This window comes from Chionomys nivalis, chromosome 7 (genome assembly GCF_950005125.1).
Source record: "Chionomys nivalis chromosome 7, mChiNiv1.1, whole genome shotgun sequence".
NCBI classification, from domain to species: Eukaryota; Metazoa; Chordata; class Mammalia; order Rodentia; family Cricetidae; genus Chionomys; species Chionomys nivalis.
The window spans coordinates 90,491,222-90,516,062 of record NC_080092.1 but is presented as its reverse complement, the minus strand read 5'-3'; the positions used below and the strand labels follow the sequence as shown (position 1 = coordinate 90,516,062).

The 24,841-nt window shown below is 40.9% G+C and overlaps 1 protein-coding gene across 1 annotated transcript in view; it reads left to right on the top strand.

Moving 5' to 3' along the window:
• Window positions 1-24,612, top strand: part of Abca9 (ATP binding cassette subfamily A member 9) — a 70,137-nt gene extending 45,525 nt beyond the window's left edge. Inside the window, exons 25-39 of the mRNA XM_057775063.1 lie at window positions 991-1,104; window positions 3,745-3,864; window positions 5,338-5,406; window positions 6,470-6,561; window positions 8,293-8,413; window positions 9,589-9,706; window positions 10,527-10,618; window positions 14,230-14,390; window positions 15,160-15,235; window positions 16,566-16,660; window positions 17,790-17,909; window positions 18,104-18,244; window positions 19,116-19,195; window positions 22,809-22,864; window positions 23,365-24,612. Coding sequence (XP_057631046.1) covers window positions 991-1,104; window positions 3,745-3,864; window positions 5,338-5,406; window positions 6,470-6,561; window positions 8,293-8,413; window positions 9,589-9,706; window positions 10,527-10,618; window positions 14,230-14,390; window positions 15,160-15,235; window positions 16,566-16,660; window positions 17,790-17,909; window positions 18,104-18,244; window positions 19,116-19,195; window positions 22,809-22,864; window positions 23,365-23,463 — 1,554 coding nt within the window. The 3' untranslated portion in view covers window positions 23,464-24,612. The remainder of the gene's footprint in view (window positions 1-990; window positions 1,105-3,744; window positions 3,865-5,337; window positions 5,407-6,469; window positions 6,562-8,292; window positions 8,414-9,588; window positions 9,707-10,526; window positions 10,619-14,229; window positions 14,391-15,159; window positions 15,236-16,565; window positions 16,661-17,789; window positions 17,910-18,103; window positions 18,245-19,115; window positions 19,196-22,808; window positions 22,865-23,364) is intronic.
• Window positions 24,613-24,841: the final 229 nt, after the last annotated feature.

Sequence of the window (24,841 nt, the reverse complement as noted above, 5' to 3'; positions counted from 1 at the left end):
CTCCTCTCCCCCAATACACTACTTTTCCCTAGAAACCTATTCTTATAGGGTATGGGTAATGAGCAGCAATATGGCTCCTGATTTGACATGAAGCCATCATGGTTACTACTCTGGTTTCATGTCTTACATCCTTAAAAAAATCTTTCCAGATCAACTTATGCTGCCTAAGTAGTTTAATAAGTATGGTCTTCAACTGGAGATTACACAGTTTACCAGTAGCTACATTCTTAGAAAACACCACCTCTCCATAGCTACTGGCTTGGAGTAGAATCGTAGGCCTAACCTCCTTCTCCATATTGGAATTTTGTCTGGCTTGAGCCTGCAAGGTCTGGTGCATGACCTCACAGGGTCAGCTGTCCTGCTGTGTCCAGATGTTTCTTTTGGTCATTTACCACCTCAAGCTCTTACATGTACGCCACCCCCTTTTCTGCAGTGACCTCTGAGCTGGTGGGGAGAAGTGAGCAGTGTTTAGGACTGTTTATGTGATGTTATGTGGTGTTTAGTGGTGTTTATGTCCTGTCTAGGACTAAGCATTCTCCAATCTCTTACACTCTGCACTTTGATGGGTTGTACTGATCTCCTTCTACTACCAATAGAAGGTTCTCCACACTGGTTTATCAGCTACAGACGACTAGTACTCGAAAATTCATTACAAGCAGTTTAGAAATGTTCCATTTGAGCATTTAAAATTTGTCTACTTTTACATTTTCAAAATTCCTTATGTAGCAGGTGTTAGCAATCATCAGTTAGGCCATTCATTTGAGAGGAAGCAGACATGTACTCATGTCTCAAATGATACCTGGAAAGGAGATGGCAGCAGGGGGCCTTTTCATTCCCTTTCTTCCTGCCTAGCCTCCCCCACCAGTATTGTAATTGTTAAACCAAAGAACTTCAAATTGCCTATGCTGTTATTTTGAAGAGTTGAGGAGTAATTATGAATACTCTCTGAAGTGGTAGTCACTGATGTAACCTGAATGTTTCTGTTTTCAGACCCTGTGCAGTATTGGATATGCATCATCTCTTATTTTCCTGACATACATAATTTCATTCATTTTTCGTAATGGTAGAAAAAATAGTGGCGTTTGGTCATTTTTCTTCTTGATTGTAAGTATGCATATGATGCTTCCTTCTTGTTTTATTTTTAGCTTTCTTGAATAAACCTAGGAGCATGTATTTTGTTTTACTTAAAATCTGTTTTGGACTTTATTATTTTCTATTATGCGTATGAGCGTTTTGCCTGCATGTGTGTATGTGTACCACATGTGTGTCTGTGCTGGTGGAGTTCAGAAGAGGACATCAGATCCCTTGGAACTGGAGTTAGAGATGGTTGTGGGAGGCCATGTATGCCCAAGAAATGAAGCTGGGTCCTCTTGAAGGGCAGCAAGAGTTCTTAAACACTAAAGCCTCCCCAGCCCCAAGGACCATATATTTCCATCATTGCACTAAGCAGAATGCCAAATTAATAATTCTTTTTACAAAATCTTAATTGCTCTAAGATAATGATAAATCTATGGAAATTGTACTGTATGTATAGGTGTATGTCTACAGAGCTTGAGGGATCCAGGAGGTACCGATTTCTACCTCACAGCCATTCATTTCTTTCCATTGCTATACTATACCATTGATAGATATATCCATCTATTGAGTTTTCCATTGCTGATGTTTATCAAATGGATTCCTGTTTGGGGTTATTATTAATAATACTGACAGGAAGTCAGTATTGTGTATACTTTAACACATTTGTATATGTGCATATATGTATTCGGGGATACAAACCTAGCAGTAGAATTCTTAGGAATTTTTATATACTTACCTTTGGTATATTTTGTAAATTAGTTGTTTTAATTTACAATGGGAAACTTAATAAAAAGATTTTAATCTCCAACACTGAAAGCATCAATATGAAAAATATTAAGGTATACCACAACATAAACTAAAGGGATTGATTTCTTTTCTTTCTTTCTTTCTTTCTCTTTTTTTTTTTTTTTTTTTTTTTTTGATTTTCGAGACAGGGTTTCTCCATAGCTTTTGGTTCTTGTCCTGGAATTAGCTCTTGTAGACCAGGCTGGCCTTGGACTCACAGAGATCTGACTGCCTCTGCATCCTGAGTTCTGGGAGTAATTAAGCTAAGCTTGTCTGGCTTAGAAGAAACTTAAAAGAATAATAATAACAAACAATAAGAGGATATTGAGTATGGTACTAGAAGGAAGAAGAGGTAGTGTTGGGTGCATATGATCAGTACATATAGTGTATAAATGTATGGTAACTTTCAAAGAGTAAAAATATCTAAATATTTTAAAAAGAATAATAACCAACAATGACTGATTCTAGAATGCAATGTTGATAGAGTATTAGCAACTATCAAAATAAATGTGGAAATCACATATGTTGAGGAAACATCACATGGTTTCTGAAACGTGCCCAATAAAAAAACAAACATAAATTCAAGAGCACAGATGTGAGAAGCCAATGGCAAATCCCATATTAAATGTTAAGACTATCAATTACTCATTTGGTGTTGGCAGTTGGACAGTGATAGCTGCAATAGTTGACTAGAACACCTTGAATGATTGAGGCATAACATCATGCACACTCCAGTCATGGCTTTTAGAGAAACAGAATGTCACGAATTTTTTGAAAATATTTTTGACAACTGTTGATTTTTTAATTGCCCAAGAAGATTTTAATTTTGGGGAGGTGAACAGATGGCTGAATGGTTAAAAGTGCTTCCCTCTCTTCTAGAGGACTTACATGGTGGCTCACAGCTGTCTATAACTTAAATCCCAGGGAATCCAACATCCTCTTTTGACCTCCCCAAGTACTAGGCAGTCACATGGCATGCAGATGTACATGTAGGCAAAAATAAAATCCTGTACACATAAAATAATAATAGGAATGGGAAACTTAATAAAAAGATTTTAATCTCCAACACTGAAAGCATCAATATGAAAAATATTAAGGTATACCACAATTAATATGACAAAAAAAATCCAATAACAAAATTTTGAAGACAAAGTTATAAACTCTTACATATTCAATCAAGGAAATACCCAGCTATAAAAATTAATAGCCAGCATCCTTAGACTTAGAAAGATATCTAAGATTTATGTTGAAGTTAAAAAAAAAGTGCATAGAAGTGAATGACCAAAGAATGCCATCATCAAAATCTGGATTTATAAACACTGTTTGAAAAGCAATGCCTGATGTGGGATTTCCCTCTGTATGCTGTGAATACCATTGGTGAATAAAGAAACTGCCTCGGCCTATTGATGGGGCAGAACTTAGGTAGGCAGGGAAAACTAAACTGAATGCTGGGAGAAAGGAGGCAGAGTCAGAGAGAAGCCATGGAGCCACCACTGGAAACAGATGTGCTAAAACTCTGCTGGTAGGTCATGAACTTGTGGTAATGCACAGATTAATTGAGATGGGTTAAATTAAGATGTAAAAGTTAGCCAATAAGAAGCTAGAGCTAATGGGCCAAGCAGTGGTTTAAATAATATAGTTTCTGTGTGATTATTTTGGGGCTGAGCAGCCAGGAACCAACAAGCAGCTCCTAACAACAAATGTCTTCCAATAAAAGTATGACTTAGCTTGTGACATAAAGGGAAAAGTATGATGACAATGCTCTGTTGCATGAGGTAGAAATCTATAATAGGAACACTGATGAGATGAATTCCTGCTCTCTTTGAAAATAAGCTGTAGCTCATATCACTTTAGTGACTCCGTACTGTGCTTTCATTTCAGGTCACCAGCTTCTCCTTAGTTGCTAATGAGATAAATGTGTATGGGTTTCTAGGGCTCCTATTCGGTACCCTTTTAATCCCACCCTTCACACTGGTTGGCTCTCTATTCATTTTTTCTGAGGTAAGTCATTTTCTTCTTCTTCTACCATCATCAGGTGTAAATCCAGCAAAGGAAGCCTTGAAGATGAGAAACACAGGGCAAGTCAGTTCCTAGCGTGCAATGTTTGAAGCCATGATTCTCAGGAAATGATTTCTGTAGAACGTGCAAAGGGCACAGCCATGCTCTCTGTTAGTAGAAATTCCTGCCCTGGTTCATGAAGCCCAAAGGCAACTCCAGACTAGTAGCATTTCACAGTCTTCATTCCTGGGAGCCTACTATGAGTCAAAAGGAAAGCCCCTCTTCCGTTCATAGTAGGATGTATTGCGTGAAAAGGAACACACAACAGCCAGGTTGCATATGTTGATCTGGAGTCTGAGATACATGAGATTTATCAGTTTATGGGTGTTGGTAACAACAGTATAACTGAGTAATATAGCTTACAGAGCAGATAGCTTACAGAGCAGATATCTTACTGAGTAAGATAGCTTACAGAGCAGATAGAAGTTCAACTAAAAAGAGAGCCAAGACTTGACCTTGAACTCCAAACTTTAGAGGTTTGGAGAGAGGAAGAGTGAGTAAATCAGTGTGAACAGGAGCCAGAGAAATGGCTGACTAGAGAAAGTCACATCCCCGCGCCCACTCTCTGCCTCAGTAGCTAAGTGTCAGTTTCCAGGAGTGAAATAGGAATGTTTCTATATGGAAAGACCGATTAAGCCACCAATTGTTACTGAACAGTCCAGAAGAATGACAACTTGGAAAAGACCATTCCGTCTAAGGACGTGAAGGTCACTGGTGACATCAGCAGTGTCCATTTTGATGGAAGCATCAGCTTTACTAAATGAGCCTGGTAGAGACTGTTAGGCGAGCAAGCGCTGGTAGCATCTATCAGCAAGTATGCCTGTGCATTTTCTGTCAAGATAGCAGAGGTGATGAACAGGTGAATCAGGAAGATGGTCAATGTTTTTAATTCATTTTTCCTAAGAAGTCTCATACTGCGCTGATGTGAAATTGGAAATTTCTCATAGTAAGGGAGAGGAACATTATCCAGGGAGTAAACTCTGAAAAGCCGGGTGAAAACCATCAGCATGCACGTACAAGTGGAGAGGTTGCTGCCGACAATCATTACCTGTGTGTGACATGTTTGAGGCAGGATTAGCATTTTGATACCAGAAGAAAATACATGAGTTTGTGATATTCTGTTTGTGATCTTACAAATAAAGCTCACAGAGAGGGTTAGCTTCAGAAAGACTTGCCAGTGTCTTCAGGGCCCTGCCTGCACCGCCCACAATCCTGCTCTCACCCAGTGTTGCCCAGAACAATACCCTGCCTCCTGACCTGGGGACAAGCTCAAGTATATGGAAACACTGAGGAACAAGGACAAACGACCATGGTCAGAAACAGACTCCACCCAGTACCCAGGTTACATGGGTTCATTGCAGAAAGGATGAATTATGAACGGGAACATTCATGTCAACATGTCTTCTCATTTTGCAGATTTCTTATGACTCTATGGATTACTTAGGAGCCTCAGAATCTCAAGTCGTGTTTCTGGCATTGTTCATAGTAAGACGGCATTTCCTTTGTAATGGCTTTGCACTAGGAGACACATTTGTACATTTTTTATTACTTTCTCTTTATTTATCCTCTGTCTTTTACGGTGTGCATCTTGATCTCATCCATTTCCCAGTCCCTTTGCACCTGCCTCCCCCAATATAAAACAAAATTTAAGTGAGAAAAAAGGGGAGATTAGAAATCTCATCATGGAAGTTTCACTGTGACACATTGAGTCACGTAGCAAACCCCTTTATCCATGTATCTTTACTTGCGAGTATTCATTGCAAAGAGTCATTGGTCTGGTTGGAGCCCTCTGGTTTCTATGACTCTGTTGATGCTGGGTCCTCACTAGGACTCAGCAGCTGCCCAGGCCTAGAACCAGATTATGACTTGGCATGTCCCAACATCCACCCCATTTGCAACCTGCTGAAGCACATGCAGGAGCTTGACTTACAGACCAAACCTTCAGGACCTCCACAACACAGGACAGCAACAGGACATTTGTACATTTTTAATGTTTCTTTGAGTTTGAACAAATTAAAAATTATATGGAAAATTGGGGCATAAGAAGTAACACACACACACACACATACACACTAACATGACAGTGATCATTTGATGACAACTCTAAACAGCATTAGCAGGACTTGTATTAACTCATTACTACTATTTTGGCATTTTATATTTATTTATTTATCTATTTACTTGGGGGAGGGTGCATGCTATGGCATGCATGTGGAAGTCAGAGAATACCTTGTGGGAGTCATTTTCCCCTTCCACCATGTGGGTCCTGGGTACTGAACTTTGGTCATCAGGCTTGGCGACAAGCATCTTTATCAACTGCACTTTCTCCCTGGCCTGCTATTATTATGTTCGTGTTATTCCTTCTTTGAGTAACAGAAGCGCTAACTTTGGCAGCTTCCGACAATATCAAATAGATTGTATTCAGGTTTGTGAGAATGTTACCAGACGCCATTTTATAGATGATCAGTCTCATTGAATCAACTCCAATATGAAAGCAATTATTTTTATTATGATGAAGCTAATTTTGTCTCTCTTTCTCTGTCCCTAGCCTTACTTCCATTTTCTCCTTTTCTTTTTTGTTCTGCGCTGTCTGGAAAGGTACTCCAGGAAGAAATCGCTGAGAATGGACCCTGTGTTCAGGTTGAAAGCATTCAAATAGAATTTTATGTTTCATTTAATCTTCATTCTTTAGACATTTAGACATTTTAACATGTCTAAAAATCAAGGAGGGGAAGGGGCTAGAGAGTTGGCTCAGAGGTTAAGAGCACTGACTGCTCTTCCAAAGGTCCTGAGTTCAATTCCCAGCAACCACATGGTGGCTCACAGCCATCTGTAATGGGGTCTGGTGCCCTCTTCCGGCCTGCAGACATACACACAGACAGAATATTGTATACATAATAAATAAATAAAAAAAATCAAGGAGGGGGGCACAACCCATGATTGTTTTCTTAAGGACCTGAGTTATAGACAAAAGTATTATAATTTGTGATCTTACAGTCTAGCGGGAAACCTGACATTAGCATACACAAGACTCTGACATATGAGAAGAAATAGAAATTTCGCTGGTACACTGAAGTCATATACAAGAGGTGGTATCTTTAAAAGAATGGACAAATACAAATAAGCAATTGGATACATGTTGACGTCCAAGAAGGAAATACACTGAGCAATAAGACAATGGTTAAGAGGCAGGATGCAGGCCCTTTGCCCCCACAGACTTAAGGAGAGAATTGGGGCACATTTAAAGGCTTGTGTTGGAGGATAGCAGGAAATAAAAGTGAAGCTGGATATTGGAAGACACTGAAATAGGGAAGTATGGGGAAAGTATTGAAAACTGCTGAATGAGCAACTGATAATGTGAGTGCATTTTGCACACTTAGTTACTATTCTGTTTCTTTGAAGAGACTCCATAACTTAGGCAACTCTTAGAAGAGAAAGCGTCTGCTTGGAGGCTCACATACAGTTTTAGAGGGTTAGTACATGATTAACATGGTGGGAAGCATCTGGGCGTGGCGCTGGGGCACTAATTGAGACATTTATATCCTGATGCACAGGCAGCAGGCAGAGACATAGAGAGGGAGACTGCACCTGGTTTGGGTTTTTGAGACCTCAAAGCCTACCCTAGTGACACACCTACTCCAGCAAGACCACGTCCCCTAGTCCTTCCAAAACAGTTTCACTATCTGAGGACTAAGCATTCAAGTATCTAGGCATATAAAGAACATTCTCATTCAAACCACCACCACACACCTAGCTTATCCTATACAATAAAAATCAAACTCAAATCCACATTTGATTAAAAATTTTAGAAAAGAGTGGCCAGATGACAACATGTTTTAGGGAAACCAACCAAGCATAGAAATTAAGGTGACTGAGGGAGAGAAAAATCAGCCAACTCTGTTATAATTGATTGAAGGTCTTGTTTGACAGCAGCAGGAAGGTCTGACTGACACATTCTTAAGGGACAGCACACCAGGTATCTGAATGGACATTGGGATGCTGATGAGACATCCTGGACTGACTAGGATATGTTCCTAATTTCAAGGGCTCTCTGGTCCTTCATTGTTATTAAACTTGAAAGTCATAAAATATACCCCAACTTCATTCTAGAGATTTCTTTCCTCAAGGAAAGATGCCTTCACATTCCTGACTGTGGGAGTGTGCTGCTTTGCAAGTTGAAGGGGAAAAAAAGTCATCAATGATTATGAGAACTATATTTATGTAACTAGCAAGAATGGATAGGAGCAGAATCGTTTGACTCCTTGGTAGACAGAATGAAGGTATTTGAAAGGTACACATTCGAGTAGAAAACTGGAGTCTAGTCCATTGATTTCAACAACTGATAAGTTTAACCTGATGTTTGGGTTTTAGAATTTCCCCAAGAAGCTGTCATGCTTTCCCAAACCCAGAAGAGCCCGGAGAAGAGGATGAAGATGTTCAGATGGAAAGAACGAGAACAGCAGATGCTGTGGCTGCGCTACAGATGAACGAGGTGGTGCTCATAGAAACCTTCTTTTCTTCCGCAAACAATTCTGCCAGCTTGGCGAGAAACATTCCAATCTTAATTCTCTTAAAAGTCTGGTGAAGGAGGAGGGCTCTTCCACTCTTACAGTTCATTAGGTGATGTCAGAAGTTACGTAGTGCCCATGATCCATGAAAGCAGAGAACACACACACACACACCAATTTATTAATTTATTTTTCAGAGTCACAGTGTGATACATACAGTCAAACATTAGAAAATTGAAGATCTTAATGACTTTCTTTGAAAGAACTGTTTGTATTTTATATGTACATGTATTGCCTGAGTATATGCATGAACATCCTTTTACATAGATGTCCACAAATTCTAGTAGCCAAATCAGGGCATCAGATTCCCCTAGAACTGGAGTTACAGGCAGTTCTGAGCCGCCTTGTATGGGTACCAGAAACCAAACTCAAGTCCTCTACAAGTACAGCAAGTGCTTTTAACCGTTGAGCGTCTCTCCAGCCCCAACTTTTATGAGTTTTATGAGCTAAGTTAAGCTAGTTGCAAACAGTTCAGAAGAGAGTTCCCCTGTGCCTGCATCTGTGTCTGTGTGTGCTTATGTGTATTTATGTGTGTGTGCGTGCCTGTTTCTCTGTGTGTCTGTGTGCCTGTTTCTCTCTGTGTGTACATGTTTGTGTATGTATGTGCCTCTTTATGTGTGTGTTTTATGTCTGTGTGTATGCCTGTTTCTGTGCCTGTGTCTGTTTGTGTGTATTTATGTGTGTGTGCCTGTTTCTCTCTCTCTCTCTCTCTCTCTCTCTCTCTCTCTCTCTCTTTACTTATGTATTATGTGCCTGTCTCTGTGTGTGTTTTTATGTCTGTGTGAGTGCCTCTTCCTGTTCCTGTGTCTGTGTGTTTGTGTGTATTTATGTGTGTGTGCCTGTTTCTCTCTCTGTGTGTATGTGTGTGTTAAATCACTGGTTATGTGAGGGGCCTCATTCCAATTCTCTGTAGAATACCACACACAAATCACACACAGCACTGCAAATCAAATGCCCAGAGGAACTTGGCAGAGTTCACTTGAAAACAACAGCTTCTATCAGGATTCTATGCAAGGAAAGTCCTGGTGAAGAGGTGTAAAGAAGTCTCTTGATGGCAAATGAGAAAGACTGCTACACTAATGTTCACCTCTCTTTACAGAAGCCAGTCATCACTGCTAGCTGTCTACGGAAGGAGTATGCAGGCAAAAAGAAAAAATGCTTCTCCAAAACAAAGAAAAAGATTGCCACAAGGAATGTCTCCTTCTGTGTTAAAAAAGGTTGGGAACCACAGTTCTGTCCCTAGAGCTGCTGTGGGCACTGAAGCCTGGGATTTTGTAAGGGGCAACGAGTGTGAGACTGGAATCCTCTGTTGGTGAACACTGAAAGGCAGCTGGCTCACCAGGAGTTATTGTAGCTGTTTAATAATATTGGGTTTCCTTTGCAAAAGAAGAGAGCGTTGCAGTCTTTCTCTTTAAAACCCACTGCAAGAGGTCAAAGAGATAGTATAGATTTAATTTAATTATTAAGTATCTCAAATGTTTTTTTTAAGTACTGAGGATAAAGCCAGGGCCTCATGAATGCTAGACAAATATTCTACCAATGAGATACGTTCTAAGTCCTGGCATAGGGATAAATTGAAATCTTTCATAATAGATAGGACTGACTGAGTCACAGTAGTGCATATTTCATTCTTAACAAATAGTTTATGATAACTAGGCATAACAGTTCATGCTTTTAATGCCAGAACTTGGGAGTCTAAAGCAAGAATATTGTAACAAGTTCAAGGCCACTCAAGTATACATGAGTTCCAAGGCCGTCGTAACTGCATAGGAGAAAGAAAATAGTGTTTGCTGTGGACATAGCTGCAACCAGTGCTCTTTGAATTTCCAGCTTGGTCTCCTAGTAACCTATCTTAAGCAAGTTATCTGCATTCTTTAAGACTCAGCTATCTCCCCTGTAAGATGAAACTAGTAATGACATCGTGGGGGGGGGGGGAGAAAGAGTGTAGTACCTCTCTACAGAAAGAGTTCACAAATTGTATTTAGTTTTATTTTGTGAAATTATTTGCCTGTTCTTGAGTATTCCCCTTTCTTTCAGGTGAAGTTCTAGGGCTCTTAGGACACAATGGAGCTGGTAAAAGTACAACGATTAGTATGATAACTGGAGACACAAAACCAACTGCAGGTCAGGTCAGTAATACACAAAGAAATATGTTCCATAATCGTTGAAGATGGGAGCGGCGGAGCTGCTTCCCACCGCCACCCGGCTAGCTTTACCCGAAATAATTACACGGAAACTGTATTCTTTTGAACACTGCCTGGCCCATTAGTTCCAGCCTCGTATTGCTAGCTCTTACATATTGATCTAACCCATTTCTAATATTCTGTGTAGCACCACGAGCTGGCTTACCAGGAAAGATCTTAACCTGCGTCTGTCTGGAGTGAGAGAATCATGGCGACTCACTGACTCGGCTTCTTTCTCCCAGTATTCTGTTCTGTTTACTCCACCCACATAAGGGTTGGCCTATCAAATGGGCCTAGGCAGTTTCTTTATTTAACCAATGAAATTAACTCCTCCATCACATAATGATAACTAGAACAAGCATTTTGCAGTTATTATTCATGGCAACCTAAAAATACATAGTTTGTCCTCAGTCAATTACAGTGATATGCATTGAAGATGATTGATTAAATTCTTTCTACTTGATGCAAAAAGTAATTTTTAAGAAGGGCTAATCTTATCAGTACAGTGCCCTAGAGTAGAGAATACCAATGAAAATACTTTATACACATTATAAACATACATGCACACAATCATGAGTACTTTCATGAAGACACCATTGCTTTCTTATTTATCCCAAGAACTTGGTAAACTGAGTTTTTTCACCCAGCATCATACTAAAGACCTCTGTTAAAAAGCCAAACAAGCCTTGGTAATGTGGTTACAATCAAGAAGCCCCATATTTAATAACTATTCTCTGCTTCCTTGCTGTAATTAAAGGCTACTTGCCACGTGTGTAGCCAGAGGCCATGGGTGTCTGAGCAAAGAAGACAGTCAGCAACACTTTCTGGTCATAACTGAGATAAATCTGCCAGAAGGTGGATGATGTCTCCAGTGGCAGAAATGCTGGGTGTGTCAGACGCTACTGGAGTCGTACTGATGTTCTCAAAATGCCACCCTGGAGCTGTGCCGGAAACCTCGCTTCCTAAGATGACAGCCTTTAGAGACAAGCAACCCAATCATCCACACTCTCGGATAAAATCCTATATTGTATATAAATGGCACTTTTCTAGGCCAAATGAGATAAATGATGGACAGAAACCAGAGTCACGACTTCAAAGGAACATGCTGTTGCCATGTGATCTGAGGTTAAGAGCAGAGGGAAGGTTAATGAAGGATTGTTGTACATAGTACTGACTGCTAAAGCTACTTCATGAATTGGCCTTTTGCTTTCTTGCCTGATGCTGGTACTGGAGCAGTCCTTTAAAAATGCAAACAAAAGCATGCCACTCTCCTGATTACAAACTCTTACTGTAGTGGTCCATACTCTACCATGGCTACAGACGGCTTAGCACATTGTGGGCTGTGCCAATACAAACTCTTACCATAGTGGTCTAATTTCTATCATGGCTGCAGATGGCTTAACACAGTGTGGGCTATGCCAACTGCCTTTCTCTCTCTCTGCCTCTTGGATTGGCCCTGGCTCTTCTCACTGTAGGGTATGCAGGTTTGAGTTTCCAGTGGATAGAGCAATCTCCAGAAGCTTGGCTATCCCCTTCCTATGGTTCTAAGTCTCACTTGCTCAAAGAGCATTTGAGTGCCTAAATTATTCACTTTATGAATTTGTATATTAGATGCATGTATTGTCACGAAAGCATTAAGTGGAGGCCATCATCACTCCACTTATGTTTCAACTTATTTATTTTCTGGTTTCTCTCTAGAATTAAAGGTCTTCAAAGCCAAGTTAACTTGTGTTTTTTTTTCCTCTTTTGTACCAGAGAGAGATAGTAACAGAGAGTCAAGGTCAAGGCCTTAGGTTCTAAAAGCTGATCCTACTTTCACTCCCCAAGTTTACCTTCTGTGACCCTTGTGTAAGCTTCTTAACACTGGGATGCACTGGGTTCGCATATCTAATAGGGATACAGCTAACTCTAGGAACTTTTGAGGATAACGTAACTTAAGATCTATTAAATGCTTAGGTTCCAATACATAGGGTCACTGAGTACACACTAGCTATCATGCACAGCACAGTGCTGGTCTCATCAGAATAATAAATATCACCATTGTTTTGGTTCTTAAGTAGTAGATACATTGCTAAGGGATTTTTTTCTCTATTAGTTGCTTCAGGGTTGCTCGACTTTAGAACTAATGGCATAGTGGATGGAATAAATGTTGTGTATAGAGTATTTATAAGCAACTATGGTTTTTACCCAGTAGATGCCAGTAATACCCTTTTCAGTACAGAAATGAACACAGTTATGACCAGTAACCCTCTGTGTCTCTAGATAGTGTGATATGTACCCTGAGAAGAGGAAGGGTCTTCACTGAAAACCTCTGCCCTACTGGGGAACAGAACACTTACCACGTATCCATTGTTGTGAACACTTGGATCAGTGAAAGGACCCAAGTAATAAGTCACCAAATAAACAATCTTAACTTGAACTATGGTGGTGGATTTAGTTATAAAGTCTAAACTATGATACTAAGATATAATAGTGTGGAATATTTGCCTTTAAATTATTGAGAGATTCATCACTTCCCCAGAACTAAATGATTACTCAGCTTTTGTTGGAGGAGGCCATTTGTTTGTTCCTGACTGCTCAGCTCCAAAATAATCACACAGAAACTGTATTAATTAAGTCACTGCTTGGCCTGTTAGCTCTAGCTTCTTATTTGCTAACTCTTACATCTTAATTCAACCCATCTCCATTAATCTGTGCATCACCACGAGGTCGTCGCCTACCAACAAAGTTTCAGCATGTCTGTCTCCAGCGGCTCAATGGCCTCTTCCTGACTCTGCCACCTTGCTCCCAGCATTCAGTTTAGTTTTCCCCACCAAGCTAAGTTCTGCCCTATCAGGAGCTCAAGACAGTTTCTTTATTAACCAATGGTATTCACAGCATGCAGAGGGGAATCCCACATCAAACTCTAAACATTCAATGATTTTTGCGTGAACTTCACACGAGCTCTGTGTGTACATCATTCCTATCCCTACCTCCACCTCTCCAACTTCTCCCATGTTCCAGCCCTACCTCTCAAACTCATGGTCTCTTCTTTAATTATCTTTGCTACATGTATGTACACATATATATGTAAATAGATAGATAGATGGATAGATGTATATATGGAAATATATAGGTATATGTGTATATAGAATAGCATTGCTCAAATGAACATGTGTCCAGACCTGACCACTTAGGTTTAGACAAAGTATGCAGGTGCTCATCCCTGGAGGAAACTGATTCTTCCTGTCTCAGCAACCATTGACAAGCTTGAGATCATCATCTGGAGTTTAGGACCATGAGGAATTTCTCAGCAACCATTGACAAGCTTGAGATCATCATCTGGAGTTTAGGACCATGAGGAATTTCTCCTGTCTGGCTTGTAATGTCAGTTGGTGTTGTCATAACATGGTCTTGTTCAAGAAGTTGTATTTTTTACTGTTAAGCTCTTAGTAGCCAGATGCATGAGGAAAACATCATTTAGTATCACTTTTATGCGTGTGTGCGCGCACACACACGCACGCACACGCACACACACACAGTTTAATAGAACCTGATAAAGGTTTTCTTCTGTGTAGGTATTTTTGAAAGGGTGCAGTGAAGGTACCACCCTTGGCTTCTTGGGGTACTGTCCTCAGGAAAACGTGCTGTGGCCCGTCCTGACAGTGAAGGAGCATCTGGAGGTGTACGCCGCCGTGAAAGGGCTGAAGAAAAAGGATGCCTCAGTCGCTATTACACAGTACGTGGAGAAGCCATACTCACTCCCTACTCAGGAGGGTGGCATCTTATTAATGGTGTTCACACTAAATTAAAGAGGGGGCTTCTAGCTAGTGACCACGTGTTTGTGGGAGACTTAGTCATCCCCAACTGGGGTGTGAACTGGGAACCCAGTTCACTGTTGTTATTTTCTCTTACTTTAAGCCTAGAGAGAAAATTTTACTGATTTTTTTTCATATGGAAAAGGATACTGGAGATAAGAATATGTTGAGCAAAATGGGCTATAATATATCAGTATTAACCAGCTCCACGTTATTGTAATGAAACCCATGGGTCTGGCTACATTTGAAGAAAAGAGATTTATCCATTTAACTCAGTTTTGGAGGTGAAATTTTGAGATGTCAGCCTTCAATCTAGACTCTGGTGAGGGCCATATGGCAATGAGATCAGTACAGGATTATTTATGAATGGGAGAGGGTGCAGTTAGACAGGAAACCAGAGAGAGATAAAGACTCTATAGTCCTGAAACCAGAGCCCTGTTGTTCTAGGCTTTCCCTCTTCTCTATAGCTTTTAAGGGTTCACACTGTTTCCTAACATTACCCACTAAAAATAAGTGCACAAACCCTTGGTGAGCAAACTATAGCTAAGCAGTAGTAGTAACCCGAGGGGTACCAAAGTTATGACCACTCCAGTGACTTTTAAATTTTTTACTACTGTAGTATTGTTTATGTTTGTGTGCTACGTTTCTTTCTGCTCACGCCTAATGAAGAGTGACTCCTTGTTTTCTTAGACTGGTGAATGCCCTCAAACTGCAGGACCAGTTGAAGGCTCCAGTAAAGACCCTATCAGAGGGAGTGAAGAGAAAGGTAGGTACAGGGAGGGCTCAGTATCCCACTCTGCAGGCTGATGACAGACAGGCTGTCCTACTGCAGCCCCAAAGAGCCAGCTTCTGAGCTGCAGGCAGGGCTCAAAGGAAAACTCCACACAGTCGCGAATTTAGGATTTTTTTTTTTAATCTGAGGGGTTTCAGAGTGAAGAAGGGGTCAAGTGTACACTTTTTGTTGATGGCAACACTCCTTATTTTCTCATGATGGATTCTGCCAGTTTCTGCTAGTTTGCGACATTTTGCGGTTAGTGGTCATAAAGGCCAGACTTTTACTGTTTACAAATGTGTCCTCAGAGAAAGTGTAGCAGCGGGAGTTGCAGGGGGAAGGGGTGAAGGCACCGCAGAGGAACCCACTCAGAACTCTTTGAGGCACATTGTCATTAAAAGCATTTTAAAACTTAAGATAGATTTTTCTGTCCTGCATGTAACCCTTGACTATAAAAGAAAGAGACTTGCAACTCTTTCTTGGGGCCATGAAGTTAGTTTCTGTTTTGTAGCTAGCCCTGGCCAGTCAGGGAAACTTCTCCCGTGGTGTCTGAACAAAGACCATAACACTGAGGATAGGAATCCCTGCGAAGAGTTAATTATGGTCCCTGGGCCACGGTTAGGTTACTTTGCACTGTTTACCTTGGCTCAACAAATCACACAGCTGGCTACATATCCTTGTAAATAAGCTTGTATTTTTCTGCAAATAGTTTACCTTAAACTCCATTAGCCGGAGCCCTGATCTGATCTGAGGCTATTTTGAAATTTTGTATCGGTTGATGGTATAGGGCTATCTTGGCAGCTGGGGAAATTGCAGCTGTTTTCTTTTCTTTTATTTATATTTTATGTATGTTGGTGTTTTTGTCTGCATGTATGTCTGTGTGAGGGTGTCAGGGTCCCTGGAATAGGAGTTATAGACAGTTGTGAACTGCCATGTGGGTGCTGGGAACTGAACTCAGGTCCTCTGAAAGAGTAGCTAATGCTCTTAACCCCTGCGCCATCTCTCCAACCCCTACAGCTGTTTTCTCAAGCTGTGCTCGAAGACAGCTCTGAATGGAAACTTGTAACACCTGACTTGGGCAGCATCTCTTTGTATTTATTTTATTCATCAAGACTCTGTATAGGCTAGCAATATTAATATTAAACAGACAATGCAGCTAAGGCAGAAGCAACAGGATATTCTGGAATCTGTACATCTCGTAGACTTTGCAAAATGAGTTTTTCTCCACCAGAAATTATTTTCCGGGGGGTTGACACCTTGAGTATCAGTTGCTATCTCCTGTAATAAATGATAAAGGCTCTCAGTGCTGTCCCTCTTGTTTCAGCTCTGTTTCGTGCTGAGCATCCTGGGGAACCCATCTGTGGTGCTTCTGGATGAGCCATCGACTGGGATGGACCCGGAGGGGCAGCAGCAGATGTGGTAAGATCCCAGGAGCAACACTTATGAGGATTTATGTAGCTTTCCAAAACTGATTTTCAGCACAATTTACTTAAAAGCATAAAGATATTCATCCTTTAGCAGGAAAAGCAACATTAATAGAAAAGGTACACGGTTTCATATTCTGGCTAACGCTTGTAATACAAAAGCAAGAGACTTAGTCCCTCCATCTAACACACACTGTAAGAATATTTTTCTTTCTCTTAGATCTCAGTATGCATAGGACACAGTCCACTCAATTGAGTATTAAAGTTCAAATTCTCTGTAATAGCAGCATGACATGGTCATGGAGATGAAAATAAAAACCCCGAGTCCTCAGTATGTTTATTACTTTGTGAAATTGCTAAAATCGGTCGTGTTGTGTCCTTGTAGAATACATCATGATCATCACGTAGTCTAGGATGTCCTCACTTCCTCCTCTGCCTTCTCTCATTAATTCTCCTGCTGTTCAGCAGTATCAACCTCCATTTTCAGCCCCAAACCGTTTCTAAATTATATAACCCCAGCCAAAAGTGAGGTTATTTGTCTGTCTGTCCTACAAAAATATCTTGGTTTTGGTTCCTCTTGGATTCACTTCTTTTTTTTATTTTATTTATTTTTTTGTTGAAAAGATTTCCGCCTCCTCCCTGCCTCCCATTTCCCTCCCCCTCTCCACACTCCTCTTCCCTTCCCCCACTCCTCTCCCCCTCTCCCCACTCCTCTCCCCCTCTCCCGACTCCTCTCCCCCTCCCCCCACTCCATTCCCCCTCCCTCTGCTCTGAAGAGCAGTCCAGATTCCCTGCCCTGTGGGAAGTCCAAGGTCCTCCCCCCTCCATCCAGGTCCAGGAAGGTGAGCATCCAAACAGGCTAGGCTCCCACAAAGCCAGTTCATGCAGTAGGATAGAAACCTAGTGCCATTGTCCTTGGCTTCTCATCAGCCCTCATTGTCCACCATATTCAGAGAGTCCAGTTTTATCCCATGCTTATTCAGTCCCAGTCCAGCTGGCCTTGGTGAGCTCCCAATGGATGCCCTTCTTGTTTCGCATGTGTGCTAATAGAAACATCTTTAAAAAGTTCCACGATACCTTGAGAATTCTCTTTATATCAGCTGCTTCCCCTGACCTGACTCTAGGCAGGCGATCCGGACCACCTTTACCAACACAGAGAGGGGCGCCCTCCTGACCACCCATTACATGGCAGAGGCGGAGGCTGTGTGTGACCGTGTGGCCATCATGGTGTCTGGGAGGCTGAGGTGAGTATCGGTCAGGCCTGCCTTTGGCTCCAGATTGCCTTCTGTGATCAAAGAACACTGCCCACTATGGCAAGCTGGAGAATCTGTGCCGATCTCTGCCTGGCCCTGCCCCAGACACCCAGATAGTGAATTGCGATGGCCAGAGATAGTTCTCTTGCCTTGCTATACTTTAGCCTCCTCCTATCTATCTCCAGATGTATTGGTTCTATCCAACATCTGAAAAGCAAATTTGGCAAAGACTACCTGCTGGAGATGAAGGTGAAGACCCTCACACAAGTGGAGTCCCTCAACACGGAGATCATGACGCTTTTCCCCCAGGCTGCTCGGCAGGAAAGGTAATACACCTGCGTTATTTTAATCTTTGTTTTGGGTGGTATTTGCTTTATAGAAAGATGAGAGGTGAAAGTCTATCTTCTCACTGTTTTTAACTTCAGTAAGTGTGAGTACCTTCGTTACCAAGAGAAACCCTCTGTTCCCAGGGCTGCACAGGAAATAACCAAGACAATAAATTGCTCATTGGAGGCTGGCTCTTGTGAGGGAATTAGCATTTGCAGGACTTTGGAATAAGCTACGTACTACTGTATCTTATCTCAGCTGCCTTTGGCAGAGGGTCAAACCACCATATTAAAGGAAGTGCACTGAGAGAGCTCAGTGGTGGTGGTAAACATCCATCAGGATCCATGAATGGCGTTTCTCAGCATTTGTATTAGTGGTGGTTCTTGAGGCACAAGTAGATGAGGTGAAACCAAATAACTAGCAGTTTCTGATTAGAAACTCTTTTCTTCCTAAAATGGGAGAACAATTCTCTTTCCTCCCTTCTTAAGGCGTCTTGCTGCTGATTTCTTCTCTTGTGTCCCAGTCTTTTCTTCCTCGCAGACTGACGTCTTGCTGAACAAAGAGCTCTGGAACTGCAGTCATCTCCAAGTCATAAAATAGATTTATGCTGGGCAGTGGTGGCACACGCCTTTAATCCCAACACTTGGGAGGCAGAGGCAGGCGGTTCTCTGTGAGTTTGAAGCCAGCCTGGTGTACAAAGTGAGTTCCAGGACAATCAGGGCTACAAAGGAAAACTGTGTCTTGAAAAATCAAAAAGAAAAAGACATTCATTTACACAAATAGTTGACAGGATTGTTTATCGTATTCAGACATACACGCATCAGAGAGTCCAACCGTGAATCCCAGTGTTCATCCTCCTTCTCTCCACAGATACTCCTCTCTGATGGTCTATAAGTTGCCTGTTGAGGATGTACGGCCTTTATCACAGGCTTTCTTCAAATTGGAGAGATGTAAGTGAATGTTTAAACCATGAACACTCGTAAATGGAAACTGTTTGTTCGTTTCGGCAGGCCGGAACCAAATAATCATACAGAAACTGTATTAATTACGGCACTGTTTGACCTGTTAGCTCAGGCTTCTTACTAACCAACTCTCACATCTTAAATTTACCCATTTCTATTAATCTGTGTATCACCACATAAGTGGTCTACCGGTAAGATTCCAGTGTGTCTCTTTGACTCCACCTACTTTCTCTTTATATCTCTATTTGGATTTCCTGCCTGGCTTTACTCTGCTAAGCCACTGGCCAAAACAGCTCTCCCATCAACCAGTAAAAGCAACCCATATACAGAAGGACATCCCACATAACAAAAAAAAAGCTTTAAAAATTATAGAATGTTCATGATATATGATTAATAAATTGTAGGACATCTATTTAATCCAGTGATTCTCAATGAGAAATAATTTAGCATGTCCATCTCATAATGCAAAATGCATCCAATCTAACATCAAAAGTCTGCATAATTCTTAAAAGTCCCTATACTATTCAAAAGTCTTTTATCAGACTCAAGACAAACTCCAATATGTGATCCATGGTAAAATAATAAAAAAGAACACTACATCCATCCATCAAATAATGGCTCACAGAAAATATTCCTATTTAAAGGAGTAACCAAAGGATAGCAAGCATAGATTACATAAAAGCAAGCCCAAAACATACAGGGTAAGTTACATTAACGCTTGTAGCTCCATGTCAGAATCTAATACATGTTTGCCAAGAGACGACCACCTACAGAATTTTGTATCCCCCTCCTATGTGCCTGCCACTTTTAGCACATACGACCTCCTTTTGGGGCCTGTTCTACTCAATACCTGAACATTTCCTTAGTAGACATCCTTCATCTCTGACATCTCCAACATTCAAGGTCTTTACTGCAACCTCGACTTTACACTTTAAAGCTTCATAATGGCTTGCCCAGGAATCTGACTCCACTACACAGTGCCTGGTCTCCCAAGCTTTTCTTGGGAACCTTGGTGCAAGATCCAGTTACCCCATAACTATTGCATTATGAATGCGTGCAAAAATCGCACCATGTGCATTATTTCAAGTTCTGCTGTCAGCTTGATAAATACCCAGATGCTCTTTCACCAAGGCTGCAGCAGTCTTTGAACACCTGGATAGCTGAAACCAGGAAGTTCTACCCTGGTCCTTCACCAGCAGAGCGCTTACTCTCCCTGCTCAGTCACTTACTTTTCAACTGAGCTTGCATTTCAAGACATTGTGGTCTTTTATGGGAAAAGTCTGGCCCTCAAGAAAATGTTTCTATTTTTCCATTATTTTTTTAATTGCACTAATGACTTTAACAGCTGTAACCACTCTTGTGCATCTACTTTGTCTACAGTAACTTTAAAGGCACCCACAATACACACTTTTTCAAAATGTTTATTCCACTTCTCCCTCTCTCTCTCTCTCATTGTAAAATTGGCTAAAAGTAACAAACAATAGTTACACTGTGTTCTGAATGCTGTTTTGTCTCAACATTTTCTCCACCCAACTATTGAGTGAATGTAGCCTTGCTCACATTCTCAGGACACAAAGTGGAGCAGACATCTTTCCCAGAAGTCATACAAATGACTTCAAGGCTAACTCCCAGTGGAGGACTTGTTTGCATCTGAGACCTTATGAGTACAATGTTTACCAGCTGCGTTTCTACTGGCATCTGGGTCTTCCACCAGAAGCTCTGCTTATAGAAATTTAGGGTTCTTCTAGCCCCTTTCCCAGCCCTTTCCACATTCCCCCCATAAGCTAGTTCCAAAGGTCTGAGAACCAAATGGTCATGTTTAGTCACAGAAATGACCCCACTTCTGGCACCAATTTCTGTATCACCTCAATGTTGTTGTGACCAAATATCTACCAGAAACAACTTATGGTAGAAAAGCTTAATTTGGCACATGATTTCAGACAATTTCAGTTCATAATAGCAAGAAAAGCATGATGGGACATCTCTGTCCATTGGGAGCACGTTACTGGGGCTCCTCGCATCATTGTGACAGACCGGAAGCAGAGTAAACAGGCCAGAGCAAAGAGAATGTGCAATCAGTCTTCCAAGGCTCATCCGTAGTGACGTACACTAGTCAGGTCTTATCTCTTAAAGGCTACACAGCTTTCAAGTTAGTTTCACAAACTGTGGACTATTTGGATAGCTTGTGAAGGACATTCCAGATTCACACTGGTTTATTCCTCTTCTTGTGTTGTGCAATCAATCTTGCCAACTGCCTTCTGTTGAGGAATCACACTTTCCAGCTCGTGTCTTCTTGATAAATAGTTCTTTTCTCAGCTTACTGTACACTCTTATGCTATGGTCTATTTTCCAGTATAGCTCATTTTGGCCTGGTTGCTAGGTTTGCATCATGAAGATAAGAAGGATTCCATGGAGAGCTTATAAACAGGATGTATTTTGAAATAGAAAAGTACCAACAGAATTGATGTTCCAGGAAGGCTGGCTCCCTGAAATACTGTGAAGCTTTTTTCTCAATGCCTTCTGATATTTATGCTTTCATCAATTCCTTTTCTAATTTGTATTCCTTTCTTTTTATTTAATTTGCTAGCATTGAGATTCACATTTGGGGATATTGTAAAACAATCTTTAATGCCAATTTGCTATCTTATTCTGGGAAGATAATACAAAGTGTCAAATGTAGGCATGTAATTAACATTTCCTCAAGTGTCATTAGACACCATTATGTTCTCAGTTTCAATACATTTATTGAAGGAACTAGACTCAGAACTTTTCACGAACAATGCATGCTCCATGGTCATCCATATAGATTTATTTTTTCATACCAACAGAACAAATGTGGATAATGAAAATCCTAGCACAACTCTAGGATCTTATCTCTCTCAGGCCACACTTGCCTCGGGTGCATGGTTTTATTTAATCTCTCTTCTTCTGTTCTCTTCTTGTCTTATAAGCTGATATTAGGAGGCTGCCTGTGGTAGAGTGGAAAGAGAAAAGAGAAGTAACACAGCAACAAGAATGGCTGGCCATGGGCACTGTAGTTATCACTTCTGATTAGGAACACAGTACATCATCTAGAGAGTATAAATAAGCACAATGGTTATCATTGTCATTAGATCTAAAGAGACAGAAAGACGCAGCCTGGGGCAGAGTGGTGGAGAATTTATCACCTTGAGACCCAGTGCCAGGGAGGGAGTGAAAGAGGAAATGCCACGGCCCCTCTTTCTTTTTTCCCTCCTGTTGAAACCCCGTTGGGACATGCCACTTACCACTAGCCTCTGGGGCAGGAAGAAGGACAGATATAAGAGGCACATGGGAATTTTCCAGCAGAAAGAGAATCATGTTTTAACTTTATTTCAGATTGGTGTTCTAGGATTTCTTATTCTTCTTTTTCATCTTCTACTGCCTTTGCCAAAACTCTAAGGAAACAGGACGGTATTTCTATCTTTTTATGTGACTAAATGATGTCTTTAATTTCCAGTAGTTAACTCAAAATAGTTATTATCTTATATTTTCATTATTTGTTTGTTCTTTCTGTACATGAATTGGTGAAATTCCTTGAGAAAAATAAATGAGCTTCTAATGGGCATTCATCCTTACATAGTGAAGGAGAACTTTGACTTGGAAGAATACAGTCTCTCACAGTCCACTCTGGAGCAGGTGGGTAATTTTCAGTGCTTGTATATCATCCTGAAAATGTTAATAGCTGAGGAAATGGATCATTGGATAAAGCACTTTCTGAATTAGTGTGAGGACCATACTTTGAATACCTAGAATCCACACAAAAGCCACGTGAGCACAGCTGACTCCCGTAATCCTAACACCAGGGAGGCGAAGGTAGAATCCTTAATTAGGGCAAGCTGGCTGGAAGGACTAGCAGATTGGAGAGCTCTGGGTTTCAATTGAAAGTCCGTGCCTCTTTAATAAAGTGTGGAGAGCAACTGAAGAAGACATGTGACATCTCCTCCAGGCAGTCAGAGATCCCTGCACACACACATCCCAACATCCATGTGGGCATGAATGCATACACATCACATACAAGTAAAAAAATCAGAACATGCAAATCTTAGGAAGAACACACAAATCTTCGCATCATTTGCAAGGGTAGAAGGTAGGATGGTACGCCTCTCATTTCTTTCTTCATTCATTCTCTTTTCCAGGTCTTCCTGGAGCTCTCCAAGGAGCAGGAGCTGGATGACTTGGATGAGGAACTAGATTCCTCGGTGAAGTGGAAGCTCCTCCCACAGGAAGAGCCTTAAAGTTTAAAATGTTCTGTTTGTCTTCAAGCTCACGTCCTTTTTAAAGGCAGCATTCAATAGCATCGATGCATCTTACTCATCTCAGATGTAGTGTTAAGTATTTTTGAAACTCGTGTCAGAATTTCTCTGAGTAATATTTCTGACAATGGTGACCAAAGTAAGAACAAGTTAGAACACACAGCCAGGGCCCCCTCAATCAAGTCATGGTTCACACAGTATGGAGTTTTTAAATGCATTTATAATAGTAGTTTCTAAGTCAACTGCAGAGACTGATTGACCTTCTCCCCTCCACCCCCGAATTTCAAAACATTGACTGTTTTCTTTCCTTATTGATTAGGTAAGGTATAGTTTAAACAACATTGATTTTAGGGAGAAGATCGTCAACTTCCCAACAACATGGTATTTGTTTTTCGTGACCCACATTGACACTTTGTAGACTTTGGGTTACAGAGAAGGGTTTTGTCTATTGTGACTACAAAAACAGCTTTAAACTTGTGGGAGTAAATACTTGCAATCATTAAATGACTGAGTGCATATTTACATCACATCTGAACTATTTCTAAAATTTAGACTTTTTTAAATGATGCAAATGTATATTTTTTGGCAAAAGGACTAGCTTTGCAAGTCTTTAATTATCAAGTCTGTGTATACTAAGTTCTATCTACTGTATCCTCAGTACAACTGCCATAAACTCTTTGAGGTTTTTACTACTTTTATTTTTACCAGTTATCCAAACATTTACAGGCAGTCATGAGAAAAAAGTCGACCTTGATTTTAGGGTTGTGTGTTGTGCATGTGAACATGAACTGCCCTCATTTCATGAGAAGTTGTGCCCTAAATCTTGAACAAAGGCTCCAAGTCTTTAATTCTTAAAAAGAGACATTAATGCTGGTCCTACTAATTTACCTGGCCTTGGAAACAACAAATTAATTGATACAAGTCAGTACCTTAAAAGCACTTTACTAGGGGCCAGAAAAACAGCTCAGCAGTGAAGGCTGATGAGCTTTCAAGCCTGGTGAACAGAGTTTAATCCTGGGGATTGTAGAAGAGCCATCCCTCAAGTTGTTTTCTGACTGCCACACACATGTGGCGTCATGCATGTGTCTGCATACCTACACTCAGAGCATACAAAAATGAAATAAAAATATAATGGGCTTTATTGTGGTGTTTTCATATGCATTTTGTTTTCGTTGATCCTTCTTTATTGCACCCTTCCCTTACCCCTGCACTACTCTCTGTAGCTCCCTTCCCTTACCCCTGCACTACTCTGTATAGCTCCCCTCCCCTACCCCTGCACTACTCTCTATAGCTCCCCTCCCTTACCGCTACACTACTCTCTATAGCCCCTTCCTTTACCCCTGCACTACTCTCTATAGCC